This window comes from Cucurbita moschata, unplaced genomic scaffold (assembly GCF_002738365.1).
Source record: "Cucurbita moschata cultivar Rifu unplaced genomic scaffold, Cmos_1.0 Cmo_Scf00027, whole genome shotgun sequence".
Taxonomy (NCBI): Eukaryota; Viridiplantae; Streptophyta; class Magnoliopsida; order Cucurbitales; family Cucurbitaceae; genus Cucurbita; species Cucurbita moschata.
Genome location: NW_019268543.1, coordinates 923,502 through 941,576, shown reverse-complemented (window position 1 = coordinate 941,576; position 18,075 = coordinate 923,502). Strand labels below are relative to the sequence as shown.

Sequence of the window (18,075 nt, the reverse complement as noted above, 5' to 3'; positions counted from 1 at the left end):
TAATGACAATAAGATGCTTAGTTAAATTCCCACCATATGAATATATATCGATCACTAAATAGACAAAATGAACCGTCTAATCATAATTTATGGGACCCCACATCGGTTGGAAATAATAATGAAGTATTTTTTATAAAAGTGTGAAAACTTTTTCCTAGCAGACTGACAATACGTAATGGGCAAAAACAGATAATATTTGCTAGCGATGGACTAGGTGGTTATAAATGATATTAGAGTCGGACATTGAGTGGTGTGTCAGTGAAAAGGCAGACTCCAAGGGAAGTGGATTATGGGATCTCACATTGGTTGGAGAGAAAAACAAAGTATTCCTTATAAAAGTGTAAAAATCTTTCCGTAACATACGTGTTTTGAAACAGTAAGATTGTCAAGTAATACAGAACGAGCTAAAGCGGACAACATTTAGAGCTATTACATAATTTGACTCGATTTGAGAAGAGTATGGGCTCTTTTCATAGGGGTGTGGGCCTTGTGAGGGTACAAACTATAGCAGCCATTGTGTTTGTGGGTTGTGGCCCTAGATGTGTTTTGATATCACATTAAATATGGTCACATAATCCAAAAGCTTGAGTGAGTTACATTAAATTGAATTATATCAAACAATTTAACACCCAATTTCTAAATAAAAACCAAAATTAAAAATCCAACACATATATAAACAAAGGAAGAGGTTGAGAGAACGAAATTACAGAAAACCAAGATTAATTAGGTTAATAAGTATAATGAAAACCCTAGAAAGAAAGGGTTTGTTTTGAGTTTAGCATTTGAGAAGGATTAGAATGGATGGTTAGAGAATTAGGGCATCCCAGGCTAAAGTCTAAGTTCACAGTATTGTTATTATTATGATCACACAACGACAAGCAGCTACCTTCCAACCTCTGCTTCTTCACGCCGCTCAAGAATTTCATGCTTGCGTCTCCATTCTGTCGGTCCTGCTGCTGCTGCTGCTGGTGGATATAATTATTGTGGTTATTTTTCAAGAGAAACACAAAAAAAATTAAACCATTTGTTGTTTAAGGTTGTTTTTTATAGACATGTTGTATTGTGTTTTGTATATATATATATATATATATAAATATAGATATATGGAGATTCGAACCTGGTTGTTTCCAATACTGTTGTTGCTATGTTGACTCCATCTGCTCGTCATCTCCCGATTTGTCTCCATTGATGAAGAGAACAAGTTCCAGCTGATCATTCATTAATTTAATCCTCAATTAGCCCACTAAATGCATTAATTTAACACACTAATCGTCTACTTCAACTTTTGTTTTCTTTTTCAGTTCTAACATCAAGTTATCCTCGTATTAGCAATACTTCAAGATTTTGTCGAGTTTTTTAAGGTGGGGTTTGTGAATTATTGCCTGGATTTAATGAGGATTTAAGAAATAATTAAGGGGTTCCTCGTAGATACATATTTTTAAAATCTTTCGTGAAAGAAGTTAACGTTTAAGTAACTAATTGTAACAGCCTAAGCCTACGATTAGTATATATTGTCTATTTTGGCTGATTGCATATTGTTGTTACCCTCTCCGTATAAAGGGTCTAGCCCTGTTTCAACTAGTGCCTTGCATCATTCGTTAGCTAGCATACTATTTGTAACAACTTAAACCCACCGCTAGTCGATATTGTTTATTTTGAGCTATAGTCATCAGATTTTAAAACACGTATACTAAGAAGTAGAGGATTCTACACTCTTATTATAAAAAATGTTTCGTTTTTTCTCTCAACCGACATGGGATCTCACCATTTCTTAAATTTAAATAAATTTAAGTTTCTTTGGCATCAAATTGGAGTGATGAAAAAAAGATGAGATTGGATAATGAACTCACATTTGATTAGGGCTTTTCCGCATTGTAAGTGGTGGGTTAGAATTCTCACACTTTGAAGCTCCATTGACATTAATTTCTTGACTTTGGTTCTTCAAGCCTGTGTCTGCAAATTTAAGTCAACTATCCAAGATCATCATTTTTTTTTAAGAAAACATTTTCGTTCTTATCCAAATTGCAAAAAACAAAATCTATTGTAATTACCGGTTGCTTTGTCTGTGCCTTTCACTGTTCTATACATCTGCACGAACATGAAAAAAAAAAAAAAAAAAAAAAAAAAAAAAAGAAATTAAAAGAAACAGCAGAAAGAAAGAAAAAAAAAATAGTCAACTGGGCAAAGATTACACTCTTGATTCTCTTTTGTCCTCACTTTTTTGTTCTCAAGAACCATTACAATTCAATTCTTATTCCAAAAAAAAAAAAAAAAGAAATTAAAAGAAACAGCAGAAAGAAAGAAAAAAAAAATAGTCAACTGGGCAAAGATTACACTCTTGATTCTCTTTTGTCCTCACTTTTTTGTTCTCAAGAACCATTACAATTCAATTCTTATTCCAAAAAAAAAAAAAAAAGAAATTAAAAGAAACAGCAGAAAGAAAGAAAAAAAAAATAGTCAACTGGGCAAAGATTACACTCTTGATTCTCTTTTGTCCTCACTTTTTTGTTCTCAAGAACCATTACAATTCAATTCTTATTCCAAAAAAAAAAAAAAAAGAAATTAAAAGAAACAGCAGAAAGAAAGAAAAAAAAAATAGTCAACTGGGCAAAGATTACACTCTTGATTCTCTTTTGTCCTCACTTTTTTGTTCTCAAGAACCATTACAATTCAATTCTTATTCCAAAAAAAAAAAAAAAAGAAATTAAAAGAAACAGCAGAAAGAAAGAAAAAAAAAATAGTCAACTGGGCAAAGATTACACTCTTGATTCTCTTTTGTCCTCACTTTTTTGTTCTCAAGAACCATTACAATTCAATTCTTATTCCAAAAAAAAAAAAAAAAGAAATTAAAAGAAACAGCAGAAAGAAAGAAAAAAAAAATAGTCAACTGGGCAAAGATTACACTCTTGATTCTCTTTTGTCCTCACTTTTTTGTTCTCAAGAACCATTACAATTCAATTCTTATTCCAAAAAAAAAAAAAAAAACCGACCTGTAAATGGCTTTTTACATGAGCTAGGGTTAAATCTTTGACATTCATCAGCTCCAGTACAGATTTTGGTGTTGCCCCTGCAGATTGATTGAAGGAAGAAAAAATAAATAAAAAAAATCATATAAATGAGTTAGAAAAAGCAACAATAAAATAAAAATAAAAATAAAAATAAAATAAAATATGTACTGTCATGGCCGCCAAGGAGCTGAACAGCGTGGACGAAATGGGCATGAAGAGTGGTGGTCCATCTCATTCTTGGAGCTCTAATTCTTCTTTTAATCCCAAAGCCCATTTTGGCATCTCCCTTGAAATGGGTTTTGGGAGGAAGAAGAAACGCAGCATTCTCATGGGTCAGATCGCTGCCGCTGCTGCCGGAATCAGAGGGTGGGCTTATCTGCAAGGAAAGGTCCGGCAAGGGCGGTGCCGTGGTGTTGGTGATCATATGGGTGGAGGTAAACATGAATGGTTTGGAGAAGAGATTGAGGAAAAAGGTGGTGACCCTTTTGATATTATGAGTGGATTATGATTTGAGAGAAGGAGATAGAGAAAGGGGTTTCGAAAAATGGGAGCTTTAGAGGAAGGGAGGTGTGACGATGATGGATTTATAAGCAAACCCACAGAAGGAGAAATCCCCAGAGAGAGAGAGAGAGAGAGAAGGAAAAGGAGTGAAAAGTTGAAAGTTGTGTGTGCATTTAATACTCACAGATGATGGATCAGACAGCTTTTCCAACACAAACACGAACACAACAGAACAGTGATTGTGACCCTTTTAATTTCACATCGCTTTTATTAATTTCATTTTCACTTCATTTATTTAAACAAAATTTCCCCATTTTGTACCAATGGCTTACTTTCTTCATTCCTTGCATTCCAATGTATAGTTGACCGTTTTATCATTGAACTACTTAAAAATAATGGTAAATTAGCTTTGGGAGAATTCAATTCCCCTTCTCAGTCCATGACGGACATGAATTCGAAGCTTCCTTTATGAATCTCGAAACTTCTTTATAGTGGCTCAATTCTATACCTCATTTCATAGAGAACCTTAAAGTGACCATATTTAATTATATTTCATACATATCCCAATTTCATTCGTTTAATATCCTTGTAATGTCACTGAGAAAGAGATGTCGTTTCTACTTTATTTGTTTTTATTTCTATAGAGTGTTGAGGATTGTTGAGAGAGAGTTCCACGTTTCCTAATTAAAGAGATAATTATAGGTTTATAAACAATGAATACATCTTTCTTGAATAAACCAAAAACACGACCAAAAACAAGACCAGGAGAGCTTATACTCCAAAGTAATACAATACAGTATATATATATAAGAACTCAAAAATTGCAATAATTTTATTTTTATATATTTATATTTTTCATAAAAGATATGAAAGAGAGCTAAGAATATTAATTGATTTAATATGAAAAAAAAGGATAATATTATGGCATATTTTAATTTGAAAGTAACAGGTGGCATTTGTCTGCCTTAGCTTAAGATGCATCCTTAATTTCCCAATATTCCCTCTCCGTGTCCAATTATTCCTTGTCCAATCATCCGCGTGCCTCACGTGACCTCCCATTTTTAATTCCCGTTTTATTTCCCTCCATGCAATAATTAATTAATAATTATGTCCCTAAATTTAATACTAATTCATTAATTAACTAATCTAATCCTCTTCCGTTTTAAAAGCTTTTTATTTGGTCAGCGGCTGATGCGCTCTAGATTCTCCGGGAAATGCAAGCCCTCCTTAATTAATTCATTATATTTTCTTGTTATAAAATAAAATAAAATAAAATAATTTATTTATTGGATCATATTCCATATTCTATGCCTTTGTCTTATCATATTTTATTTTTTTAATCCACAAAGGTCAGGGAATAATTTGTTTTCCTTTACTGTGAAATTTTGTCACAACCTATATTCGCATCCCCAACGTCTCTAACTAGCTCAGTCTCAATGTACGCATTAGAGAACGGGAGTGTGTGAGGTGGGTTGGCCCTTTGGTCAAGAGGCGGGATCCTATTTTGACTAGTAGGCACAGTTACTTGAATCTAGTTGTTGAGCGAGATATCAGGTGAATCATGCTGCTTGACCAAAGATGGTTGCTGTACCGCAGTTTCTCAGATATTAAACAAATTGGATATCTGATGTTGGGAGACAGACTCGGGTGTTGCGGTACTTGCAATTCAAATGGGATGTATGTATAAGCCTCATCTACAACCAACAGAGGTGAGATAAATGGGACAAAGCATGAGTAATGATACACATATTTTTCTTCATCAAAACAAACCCATTACTCCACTGTCCCACAGCATTCAAAAGGATATAAAAAATGAGTACATTTTTGTTGCGTGTTAAGTTAAGAAAGGAGGAAGAAGAGTGGACCCTTCGAAATTAATACGCAAAATCAGAGAGGCCAATGCATTTCCATGGGACCCCTTCTTCTTTCTCCCTGCTCACCATCATGTCCCTTCTTTCATCATGTTTAGGTTTGAAGAGCTGTGTTGCTGTACCAGACTCAATACCCCAACTGACCCACAAACCAATCCCTCTCTCTTTCACTGCTATTACTTCAATGCCCGGCCGTGTGAGACTTTGAAAGCAAGTAAGCTTATCGCTAGTAGATATTGTCCAGTTTTTGTTGAGGATTGTTGGAAGGGTGTCCCACGTTGGCTAATTTAAGAAATGGTCATAGGTGTATAAGGAATACATATCCATTGATACGACACCTTTTAGGAAAACCTAAAGCAAAGTCATGAATTTATGCTCAAAGTGGACAATAACATACTACTGTAGAGAGTCATGATTCCTAACCGTTTCTACAATCGATATGGGATCTCTTCCACAATGTGTCAACTCTCCTAATGCTTCTTTGCTTCCTTCTAATTCATTCTAACTTAGGTAAGATTCGAGAATTAGCCAAATCCACAAGTTTAAGACACATTTTCTTATGAAATTCAAACCTCAAGAATACTTAATCATAACTAAGCTAGTACTCGAAATTTTAAGTTTGTATCGATCTAATCCCTAATCTTTAAAAAGTATCTGACAAGTACTAAAGTTTTGCATCTAATAGGCCCTCTTACTTTCAGTCCCATGTCTAATAGCTTTGACATATTCAACTTTGCAACGTTGAGTGACTAAATAGACACAAAGTGGTTGGCCCCATATGAGTTAAAAAACTATAGAAATATTGGTCATAAGGTGCATTATTATGTTACCTACAAGCACATGTGCCCAACGTACGATGTAAAGATATCTATTTGCCTTTTGCCGTTTCCTAATGAGAGAGGGCAGTGCAATATTGTTATATTCAAAGGGAGGGAAGTGAGGAGGATCAAATAATTAAGACAAAATATTGTTCTTTTTTGAGAGAGAGAGAGAGAGAGAGAGCAGAAGTGGGGAGGACCACAGAAGAACAAAAGCATGCTTGGTGAAAAATGTAAGAAGTTAGAAAGGTACCTCCTCATAGCCCTCGAGAATTTCAAACAAAAGGCTACAAACAACTCCCCAATGTCAAGATCCCCATCGATTGCGCACAAGAAAAAAGTTGAGAACTTGAACAAATTCCCATCTCCCTTTCAACTCCCACCTGCGACTGCAAAAAGAAGCATATAATATAATGCTGTGTGTGTGAGTGTGTGCGAGTGTTTGTGGCAGCTGCCATCACCACCAAGCACGACTCCTTGCACACAGAATATGTACAAAAACTTGGTCATAATTTACCATTGGAGCTTTGTGAGGAAAGAACCGTCCAGGATGGGGAAGAATTGCTGGCACATGACCAATTCTGAGTCGACTGCATAATCCCTTCCCCCCAGCCATAGCCTGCCACATTTACATTTTGTCCTCTGTGTATTGGTCTGAATAATGGCTAACCCACGTGATCCCCAACCTCCGCGAGCCTTCAAACTTCAAATATACACTCATCACTCGGGGATTCATAGACATATCTTCCATCCCCTCTCTGTTTTTTACTTAGGAAAATCAGAGTTTTTATCAAGAATATGATTATCAGACCATCAACTCTGTTGTATATTCAAATCGTTCCCCATCATCAGTACATATGGCTCTGCTAAAATTCCTAAGCTCATAAACAGGTTATTCTACTAGCATGGCATCAACTAAATGGCAGCAAAGGACAGGTCCCAGCCACAGAGCATCATATGTTTACAGAGTTATACAGATTAGGCACTGAAGATTTGGGGAACTTGGCACACATTAGGCTTCAGGTGCTTTGATTAGCATTTGGTTGGTGTTTGATGGCATGCGAGTGAGAGGGACAACATGTGCAACAACGCGGAAGATTTTGACCTCCAGAACCACAGGAGGACCACTTGGATTAGTGACAGGCTCAAAGACGCAGACGTCAAATTCTTCTAAATTGTTACTTATGGAAAAATGTTTCCATCCACTTGTAAGGCCACCAAATTGACGCCTAGAGTTGAAGTTGAATCTGACTGGCCATTCATCTTTTCCAACACGCAGTATTACCTCTTGGTTGCGAAAGGGGGTGCTTTTTGTAACCCATTGATTGGGGAGAAACTGCAAAATTGATGAACATGCTCAGTCAACAAAATCATTGCCGAGCTTTTCTTATATTTGACCGTTCCAGTAACCATCCGAGCCTACCACTAGGAGATATTGTCCTTTTTGGCCTTTCCTTCACGGTTTTAAAATGCTTTTGCTAGGAAGAGGTTTCCATTGTTTCCCAAAAAGGTGGATTGTGAGATGCTACATCAGTTGAAGAGGGGAACAAAATATTCTTTATAAGGGTGTGGAAACCTCTTCCTAGCATACGCATCTTAAAACCTTGAAGGGAATCCCAAAAGAAAAAGTCCAAAGAGTACAATATCTACTAGCGTATATTATTTGCTAGCGATGGGCTTGGAAGTAGCTACAAGATATCTCTGCAACAGAAAGATAGTTTTACCAGAAAGAATCTCTTGTACACGTGAAGGTCGCATAACAACTTTGAAACTAGCATCACTTGCTGCTGCTTCCGCCAACATCAGGGCATTGTTCTTCTCATCTTCAGTAATAGCCTTCCGATTCGATACGTAACGCTCAGTATACGACCCAGTTTTCTTGACGGGAGTAGTGTCCACATCAAATTCTGGCAAAGTCCACGCTTAGATACCATATCAAAAAGCTAACTGAACTTCTGATTCATAAGTCTAGTTTTTCTTATTATTCATTCACTATTTTTAAGGTCAACAGAAGAAAACATGGAACAATATGAATGAAGGATTAAAAGCTTAAAGAACTTCTTCTCCAACTACCTGTCATAATTACTGCATCATTTGGAGTTTGTTGCCTTCTTCTAGTTTGCATTCGTATAGGCTCAGCGTAGAAAGCCTCTGGTTGGACACTAAAATTTGTATCTTTGGACACAACGTGTACTGTCATCAATTATGATATTTTCGGAGGAAGCAGATTCAGCGCCATTGTTAGTATTAGCATCAAAGCCATCCAAGGAGGGTTCTATAAACTTCCTCTTAGCCTGGTAGCCACTGTCAGTCTTTATATGCTCCCACATTTTTACAAAATATGATGTTTCCTTCTCACAAAAGCTATTCCAATCAAATATCAAAACATCAAACTGTGACGCTCCATTGTACCTAAAAACCAAGAGATCATTCAGCTCCAGAGAATGAGCCTTCACAAACTCTTGCCAGCCGCCTTTGAAATGTAATTCATCATCATTGGTAGACAATGTCACATCCCATGTTGCACCACTGGGACCTTTAAGAGATACAGTTGGTGGAAGTTTATTTTTCAAATGGCTTGAAAATTTGTTTGGAATTACCTGCAGCTCATATTGTATATATGAGTTGCCAAGTTGCTAGACGAGCTGGTAAGAGATACTTAATGCACTTTCAGGTCAAAGAAATAATGGTTTCCACGCCCTTATAAGGATTGTTTCGTCCCTTCTGGGCTTCCCCTTGAGGTTTTAAAACACGTCTAGTAGGGAGAGGTTTTCACACCCTTAGAAGGAATGTTTCTTTCCTCTCTCCAACCGATGTGAGATCTCACGATCCACCTCCCTTGGGGGGCCAGCGTCCTCGCTGGCACATCGCCCGATGCCTAGCTCTGATACCATTTGTAATAGCCTAAGTCCACCGCTAGAAAATATTGTCATTTTTGGGTTTTTCCTTCTGGGCTTTCCCTCAAGGTTTTAAAGTGCGTTTGCTTGAGAGAGGTTTCCACACCCTTTAAGGAATGTTTTTCCTTCCTTCAACCGAGGTGAGATCTCACAAGTTTAGAACATTAAAGGAAGACAATGAGTGCATCAAACATGGTATGATATTGTCCACTTTGAGCATAAGTTCTCGTACCTTTGCTTTTGGTTTTTCCAAAATGCCTCATACCAATGAAGATGTATTCCTTACTTATAACTCATGATCAACCCTTTAATTAGTCGATGTGGAACTTCTCTCCCAACAATTCTCCCCTCGAACAAAGTACACCATATAATCTCTCCTGAGGCCTATGGAGTCCTAGAAGAGTCTCCCCTTAATCAAGGTTTGACTCCTTCTCTAAAGCTCTCGAACAAAGTACACTCTTTGTTCGACACTTCAGTCACTTTGTTACTACACTCTCGAGACTCACAACTTCTTTATCCTATCAGCACACAAAGACCTAATGTCTATTCATAATGAAACATAAAATGCAGAACCCAGTTTTGAAAATGACAAAAGGGAAGATCAAAGAAAACCTACAAGTTGCTGCTCACAACCACCGGCAAGAATTTGATAGAAGTGGATGAACTGAAAATGGCTCCAATAAACATCTTCTGCCCATTTGTTGGAACTATCGCCTACTTCATCCATTTCTCAGGAGATGGAACCTGAAATGATTCAGAGAGCAACATAACGAAGTGAGAAAGTAAACCCCCCAGCGATTGATCCAAGAAACAACACCTACCCACTACAAATTTTGCTAGGAAAATTCCTAATTGGCAAGAATCAAGATCAAGAAAGTAACAAAAGAACTGGCAGTAGAACAAGTCTGGGCCAGCCGCCGATTGCCAAAGCCTCGAAGCCACACTTGAAATTTTCAGATATGAAGGAAGATGGAGCTGCCGTGATGACAGACAAACAGAGTGAAGCCAAAATTCAAGCAAAGAAACGAAGCGACCCAGTTCTTGTCCTGATACGACAAGTCACTGACGCAGAGAAAAAGCTAATGCAGATGCCCCTTCCCAAGCCATTCTTGAAGCTGAACGACTTTTTTCTTCCAAGCACAATGCTGCTTAACCTTCCCCTTAATCCACACAAAATACAGTCACTATACATACATAAATAAAGAGAATTTTGGGCTAAATATTCTATGCAAATGCTTAATTTGGATTAAAAGTATTATTTTCTCACTTAATTTGATATTATTTTCTCACGTTTTGCATCTGAATTTAGAATATTTATCCATTTCTACGCTAAAACATTTATTTCTTTCATTCTAGATATCAAAATTTGATGGGCCTACTTATGGGCCAAGTGTTCCGTTTCATGTATGGAGTACTCATTCTTGTTCATTTTCTTTTAGAGCTACCATCAATCCATTTTGGGCTATATCCACAACTCATGGAACTAAATCACTAGCCATCCAATGCATCAAATATATTAAATTCAGTGCCCCTAAACTTTAAATCTTTATCCCATATGTCATTCTTATATTCAAATAAAGCTTTTTTCCCCCCAAAATTTCTAGTACCACAGAATTTTAAATTTTCGCTCTATACATAATTATTTAAATTGCGGGTGTATTTAATAGAAAGAAAAAGATAATTATCTAATCATTTAATAAATAAATAAAAAAAGAATAAGGTTGATATAATTGTGTTTCAAAATCCAAGAGTAGATAATATCTTATTTGGGGTTTTCTTTGGAGCCGAAAGTTTTTAAAATGTTTAGTAAAGGTTTTCATATTCTTACAAAAATGTTTTGTTGCCAAATTCAACGGCAGGATCTCGCACTCCTACTCTTTAAGACCTGCGTCTTCGTCGACCATCATTCCTAACATATCATTCCTAAGATGTGAGCAAGATATCATTCCTAAGATGTGAGGTGAGCATGCAAAGGTGGAGAAGGGAAGAAAGGAAATGGCGCACACCATCCAACCTCTCATTATTACTTTCTTTCACATTCACCGACATTCATTATTCTCTCCCAACTCATTTTTTGACTCCATTCATAATGTAAACAAATAGCTTACAAAAACATTAATTTTGATGATTATTTCCAAAAATAAAAATATAGAAAAATTAATAAATAAAAACCCCATGTCCTCACTTTCTTTAAGCTCACTCCCATCCCTCCCCCCATTCCCATTTCACCATCTTCTGTCTCTTTCCACACAGAGAGAAGCTGAGAGAGTTCTGAACTCTGAACTCTGTCTGACCCATTCCCATTCATTCACTCCCAATGCCGTCGGAAGCAGCCAACAGAAGCAGTAGGCCCCAACACAGCATGGCCTTCCCTCCCCCTCCCCAATCCGACCCTCTCCCCTGCCCTCGCTGCGACTCCCTCAACACCAAGTTCTGTTACTACAACAACTACAACCTCTCCCAGCCCCGCCACTTCTGCAAGTCCTGCCGCCGCTACTGGACCCACGGTGGCACTCTCCGCGACGTCCCCGTCGGTGGCGGCTCCCGCAAGAACTCCAAGCGCTCTCGCTATCACAACATCAACAACACCAACACTTCCTCCTCTGCCTCTGTCTCCTCCACCTCTGTTTCATCTTCCACCTCTGCTTCCTCCTCCTCTGCTTCTCTTCTCCCCGCTCCCACCCTCAACAATGACATCAATGTCGTTGATGTCAATCTCAACGACACCATGCCCGCCCCTGGCTCCTTCACCTCTTTGCTCAGCTCCCAAGCCTCCGGATTCCTCGCTCTTGGCGGATACGCCTCTGCCTCCGGGTCGGGTCATGCCCCTGCAACTTTCGACGATATGGGGTTCGCTCTTGGCAGGGGATTGTGGGGTACTACCACTTGCACTTACCCTGAAGTTGGGGATCTCGACGGAAGCTACTCCGCCGCTGTGGCTCCGGAGACGTCTTCTTACAACACGTGGCAAATGAATGCCAGCGACGGCGGAAACAGCGGAGTTGTCGACGGTGATTTGCTGGGTTGGCCAGACCTTGCCATTTCCATGCAAGGCAAGAGCTTGAAGTAATATAGTATAACGACACACAACAACAACAACAATTTCAATGCTTTGCTTCGTGTTCCAAAATCAAATGCTCTCTAATTTCCATCATTTTTTCTGTTTCTTTCTTCTTAGTGGCTTTCTGAATCTTACCTTATTCAATTTCTGGGTTTTTCTTATTTTCTGCCGGTAAATGTTTGTTGGGTATAGATAGTACAATAGAGACTGATAGGATACAGCCAAAAAGACGAAGACTTGGTCTGATATTGAGAGCATAGGCCTTATGGGTGGAACGGTGTCTCTGTCATTATTAGGCCGCCTTTTTTTTTCTTTCCTTTTTCTTGGGGTTTTGTCAACTATGTCTGAAGGAACAGAGGAAAAAAAAAACGAATGTTTCCTGGGAGATTTCCCTTTGTATCTGTTTATACAAATTGTGTTATTTGGTTGCCATCATCCATCGTCTTCATGTTTCCATATCTCAATCTGAATCTGAACCAAACCAATAAATTTAAAAGAACACAAAACAGAGCATTCAAATGATTATGTCGATTTGTTTGGGACACAAATGGGTGAAGTATCTTGCAAGTTACTATATATATATATATATATATTGAAGTATTAGGTTTGTGTTCTTTACGAGGGCAATCCTCGGACCATCCGACATACCAATTAATGGCTTCAAACACTGCCTTTGCTTATACTCCCAACAGCTCGGATCCATGGAAAAAGGGCAGCAGGCAGCCATGCCATGGATCCGAGACAAATCCTATGGGTCTTGTTTTGTTGAAAAAGGTTGAAAAGAAGAAACCAGGGTCTGAAAAACTGATGGATCAGTGTTCCTTGTGTTGTTTAATTCAGAGACAAAAACAGAGGGCATCAGTCATGGATTTTGACTGATTAGTAGAGACGACGACGACGCCGTTTCTTCTCCTCTCTTGTTGAACGAGGAGAGAGAAAGAAAAAGCATGGAGGAGAGAGAAGGAGACCAAACGTGTCATTGAGAATGATTGGTAGTGGGGGTTTAGGGGGGCAATGGGAACGGAAACACCGCCCGCGCCCCATACCTTTACTTAATTGCCTAAACAATTCACAGCACCGCACCAATGTTAGCGGTGTGGGCGCCCCCTCCTGCCCCTTCGCCTCCACTGCCCACCAACCCAACACTCATTATCTATACCCAAAAAAGAATTCTTTTTTTCTTCCTATCATAATATTTTATGCACACCCAATCAATGAATTCATAGGTTTTTTTTTTTTAATTCATTATGATGTTTATTTAATGAATTAGTAAAATTTGAAGAAGCATCCATTATTATTGCTCCTCCACCTTGCTGGGACTAATTGTCTTCACAAACTTTGACTGCCTTGAACATTGTGTCCACCCCTTGACTAGTTGTCACTGATCTCAATTGGAATGCCATAAACTTTCATTAACATTTAATTTAATTATTTTTTCATTTAAAAGGTTTTCATTAACATTTAATTTAATTCTTTTTTCATTTAAAAGGCTTGGTTACTAATAAATTAATATATACTATTTTTTTAAAAAAATTGAGAATATTAAAGTTACTTTGTTATTAATGTTTTTATTTAGAATATTAATGTTATTTTTGAAATTTTAAGTATATTTTTAAAATAAATTATTAACTATTTTTATATAAAATTAATGATAAAAATAGTTAATTTTTTTTTTTTAAAAAAAGTACAAAGATATTCTTTTGATTATTTAAAAAATTTAAGATATTATTAAAATTATAAAGATTTAAAGATATTTTCTTCCATAAAATAGACTTCACTTTTTAATACACAGTATATAGATAGGATTTAAACATATGAGAAATAGAAGAATAATAATATAATGTATTAATATTAAATATTTATGTTACATAGGAAAAAAAATGAGACCATCTTCTTTCTCTTGTTAACACATTAATCAACAACATATCAACCTATCTTTTCTTCTTTCTTTATTTTTCAAGACTTTCAACCTATCTTATTTTACCATTTAAAAATATTATATCTTTAAATTATTCTAATAATCTTTTTAAGGTTCCTTCGTTGAATAAATTACCTTTCTTAAATTCGTGAGCATATTTGAAATATCTTAGGGATTTGATTTACAGGAATTTGAAAAAATAGTTTTAGAATTTTTAAAAACTTTTCTTAAATCCTTAGTTAATCTATCTTTGGGAGCAAATCTTATACGGATTGGTCTTAACATTACTAGAATTTTTGCACCAATAATTGAGGATTGAAGTGAAAGAAACGAATAATAGAAGAATATGAAAATATAGTCATACGTTATATAATAATTTTTTGATAAAAACTAATTTAAAATTTATTAAAAACACCTGAACTTATAAAATCTGTAGTATTTTATGGTCAAAATTTAATTTTAAGAAAAGAATAAAAGATTTAAGGGAACCTCACTTCTCTCACCGATCGCGCAAGCATATTCTGCACGCGCAACGCACGTGAGATGCGAGTCAAAAGCCGGTTGGCGACCAAGGTACTAAGGTGGGCCCCTTCCTTTTATTATTTAACTCCCAACCTCATGCACTGATTTTTCCATCCCATCTCAACTACTGAACGACTTGATTCATCGATCTCGAACCAACCCTCCTGCTGCCGGAAATGGACATCAAAGAAGCAATCAGAAACCATGGCGACGTCGCCATGGTCATCACCAAGCGCATTCTCCAACACGACGAAGCCAAGGGTTCCAACGTTGTGATATCCCCCTTGTCAATCTACGTGCTTCTCAGCCTTGTCGCTGCCGGCTCCAAGGGCCCCCCGCTGGATCAACTTCTATCCTTCCTCAAATCAAACTCCGTCGACAACCTCAACGCCTTCGCTTCTCACATCATAGACAAGGTCTTCGCCGATGCCTCTTCCTGCGGCGGACCTCGCCTCGCATTTGCCAACGGCGTTTGGATCGATCAATCAATTTCTCTCAAGCCTTCTTTCCAACAGGTTGTCGACAAATATTACAAGGCCATGCTCAGTCAAGTCAATTTCAAACAGGTAATTGATTTACTCATGTTTGCAATTATTTATTTATAATCAAATAAATTTCAAGGATGGAAAAGATTAAGGATATATAGATATTTGTGTTGTAATAAAGTATTATTTGTTTCTTTGGTTGCATGGAAAGGCTGATAAAGTGATCTCTTTAGTGAACTCATGGGTTGAAAAAAACACTAATGGACTTATCAAAGAGATTCTTCCCCCTGGATCAGTGGACGGTTTCACTAGGCTCATCCTTGCGAACGCACTCTACTTCAAAGGGGCATGGGACAAGAAATTTGATGCTTCGAAAACAGTGAAGCGTGATTTCTACCTTGTTGATGGGAGCTCAGTTGAAGCGCCCTTTATGACCGACAAGGAGGACCAATATGTAGCTGTGTTCGATGGGTTTAAGGTTCTTGCACTGCCGTACAGTCAAGGTTCTGACCCACGTCGTTTTTCTATGTACTTCTTTCTCCCAGATAGCAAGGATGGACTGGGAAGTTTGATTGAAAAGTTAGATTCTGAGCCTGGGTTCATCGACCGCCACATTCCACGTAGAAAACATGAGCTGGGGAAATTTATGATTCCAAAGTTCAAAATTTCCTTTGGGATTGAAGTTTCCGATGTCTTAAAGAAGCTAGGATTGGTGCTGCCTTTCTATGAAGGAGGGTTGCTAGAAATGGTGGAGCCCCCAATGGCTCGAAACCTTAGTATTTCTAAAATATTCCACAAGGCGTTTATTGAGGTTAATGAAGAAGGCACCGAAGCTGCAGCTTCTTCAGCTGCTGTTATACAATATATGAGCGCGCCTATAGGTTTGATAGAGTTCGTTGCCAATCACCCGTTCTTGTACTTGATTAGGGAAGATAAGTCAGGAACTTTACTTTTTATTGGGCAGGTGTTAAACCCTCTTGAAGATTGAATAATCACAATCATAAAGAATGAACCTAAATAGCTCCAATAAAATGTAGTAACACTTAATGCTACCAAAGGCATGTTTTAGCCTGTCATATGAATATCTATATGTATTATCTATAACATGTTTTGCATAGTGATCTTTACGTGTTATTTCTTGTTTTACAAATTGTGGCATGTTTTATGTTTGTTTTGCCCAGCTGTGTTTTACAAAATTTTCTTGTTAATTGTTCTTTAACATCATTTGTATAAATTAAAGTATGAAGATAAGTTTTCAGAACTCTCATCTTTCTGTGTCATAATCTATGGAGTGATTGTGCCCTAAGTAAGTTATTGAGGACGACCACTAGTTTGATTGGGGAGAATATCACAAACTTACTATAAATAGAGTATTGTATGTGGGAAAGCGGAACAAATGTACTCACAACACCAATGATAGGAATTAAAGAAAAAACACCAAGATATTTACGTGGTTCGGAGAGAAGAAGTTCCCCTATATCTACGGATAGCAACCAATCACTAATCAAACAAAGTGTTACAAGTGAATGTCTCAATATCACACTACCAAGGCTCTCACCAATATGTCACTCAACAGATACAAAGTGACCCCAAAAACTCTCCCAAATCCCTATACCACTTGTTAGGAATGGATATACGGAAGAGAGGGAGAAGTCTCTCGTTATATAGCATTACAGAATCAAATCTCTGATATAACTAAGATTAAATCTAATTCAAATAACCAAATCAAATTTAATCTAAATAACCAAATCAAATTTAATCCAAAAACAAAATCAAATCTAAATAACCAAATCAAATCAAAATTAATGACAATTTACAACAATTCCACCTTGTCATAAGATCTCTAAATCAAATCAAAACTGATGACAATTTACAACATAAAGTAGGTTGTGACTCTCACGTTACGACAAGAGAAGTGGCGATCATCATGTAGCGTCCATCTAGCCACGCGAGGGCCTAGACGAGTGTCATGATGCGACCTAAGAGAACGGTGTATCATCTAACACATCACACAGAATGGGTATTGAAGAGTAGACGAGACATGTCACAACCCAACTTTCGGGGTTTTGAGTTGGATTTTGAGAAATCAGATTGCGATGAAAAGACGAAAATTAAACACAAATAAAAACATAATCAAAATAAAACAAAACATTAAAAAGGTGAAAAAAAATACGGTAAAATTTTGTGCGGTTTAAAAGACATACAACATCCATATCAAAATTCAAGATACAAAATCAACTCTAAGGGATAGTTTATTATTTTCAAAGGTTTTGTTACAATAAATTAATATATATTATTTTTAAATAAATTTAAGGGATAGTTTATGAATATTATTTAAATTTAGTCTTAATGTTTTTGCTTTTGAAAATTTGAGTGTATTGTTAAAATAAATTATTAATAATTTTCTGATGCCTACCGTATAGATAGGATTTTAATATATGAAAGATAAATAATAATAATATAACTTAAATAATTAGTGTATAAATATTAAATAATCATTATTATATGGGTAAAGTTTATTTTTTTCCCACTCACTGTAGCCTTTTAAAAGTAATTACATGTGGGATGCAATATAATATAATTTGATTGGTTAAGGTATTATAACTTTTAGTAAAAAAAATTAAATTTAAATCTTCATCCCAATTATTGTGGTAAACATAATAAAAAATGTCTTTATAGTCCATTTAAATTATACATTACTATGATTATAATCCATTAACGCAATTTAGTCAATCATACCTTATGTTATAATCGATTATGTTAATCAAATATCAAAATATTTTGGTTACTATTATTTAAAAACATCATATTCTTTTTTGTTATCAAATCACAACACTTAATAAACTTCAGTGTGTATATATATATATATTTCAATATTTATGTTACCATCTTTCTCTCTCTCATTAACACATTAATCAACAACGTATCTAACTTTTTTTTTTTTTTTTTTTTTTTTTTTTTTTTTTTTTTTTTTTTTTTTTTTTTTTTTTTTTT

General features: G+C 36.3%; 3 protein-coding genes and 1 pseudogene across 5 annotated transcripts; 2 read left to right on the top strand and 2 right to left on the bottom strand.

Moving 5' to 3' along the window:
- Positions 1-653: 653 nt before the first annotated feature.
- On the bottom strand, positions 654-3,650 carry LOC111463005 (probable transcription factor KAN4). 3 transcript variants are annotated; one of them, XM_023106834.1, is made up of 6 exons: positions 3,177-3,650; positions 2,991-3,067; positions 2,052-2,088; positions 1,851-1,953; positions 1,118-1,208; positions 654-968 (listed from the first exon to the last, which is right to left on the bottom strand). In XM_023106834.1, the coding sequence occupies exons 1-6, from the start codon at positions 3,448-3,450 to the stop codon at positions 750-752; spliced, it is 801 nt and encodes a 266-aa protein (XP_022962602.1). In that variant the 5' UTR covers positions 3,451-3,650; the 3' UTR covers positions 654-749. The 3 variants fall into 3 exon arrangements, with proteins under 3 accessions (XP_022962602.1, XP_022962603.1, XP_022962604.1); XM_023106835.1 differs by having other exon boundaries at positions 654-965; XM_023106836.1 differs by having other exon boundaries at positions 654-962.
- Positions 3,651-6,363: 2,713 nt separating this feature from the next.
- Positions 6,364-10,256, bottom strand: LOC111463004 (annotated as a pseudogene).
- Positions 10,257-11,283: 1,027 nt separating this feature from the next.
- On the top strand, positions 11,284-12,588 carry LOC111462733 (dof zinc finger protein DOF3.4-like). Its single transcript, XM_023106449.1, has one exon. The coding sequence runs from the start codon at positions 11,413-11,415 to the stop codon at positions 12,163-12,165; it is 753 nt and encodes a 250-aa protein (XP_022962217.1). The 5' UTR covers positions 11,284-11,412; the 3' UTR covers positions 12,166-12,588.
- Positions 12,589-14,691: 2,103 nt separating this feature from the next.
- Positions 14,692-16,207, top strand: LOC111462645 (serpin-ZX-like). The gene is made up of 2 exons (XM_023106313.1): positions 14,692-15,162; positions 15,293-16,207. Exons 1-2 carry the CDS (start codon positions 14,773-14,775, stop codon positions 16,067-16,069), a joined length of 1,167 nt encoding a protein of 388 aa, XP_022962081.1. The 5' UTR covers positions 14,692-14,772; the 3' UTR covers positions 16,070-16,207.
- Positions 16,208-18,075: the final 1,868 nt, after the last annotated feature.

Coding starts and splice junctions, on each gene's coding strand:
- LOC111463005 (XM_023106834.1), bottom strand. CDS start 3,450: ATGTTTACCTCCACCCATATGATCACCAACACCACGGCACCGCCCTTG. Junction 1,954..2,051: donor AGGCACAGACAAAGCAACCG/GTAATTACAATA, acceptor TTAAATTTGCAG/ACACAGGCTTGAAGAACCAA. Junction 1,209..1,850: donor CGGAAAAGCCCTAATCAAAT/GTGAGTTCATTA, acceptor ATGAATGATCAG/CTGGAACTTGTTCTCTTCAT.
- LOC111462733 (XM_023106449.1), top strand. CDS start 11,413: ATGCCGTCGGAAGCAGCCAACAGAAGCAGTAGGCCCCAACACAGCATG.
- LOC111462645 (XM_023106313.1), top strand. CDS start 14,773: ATGGACATCAAAGAAGCAATCAGAAACCATGGCGACGTCGCCATGGTC. Junction 15,163..15,292: donor GTCAAGTCAATTTCAAACAG/GTAATTGATTTA, acceptor TTGCATGGAAAG/GCTGATAAAGTGATCTCTTT.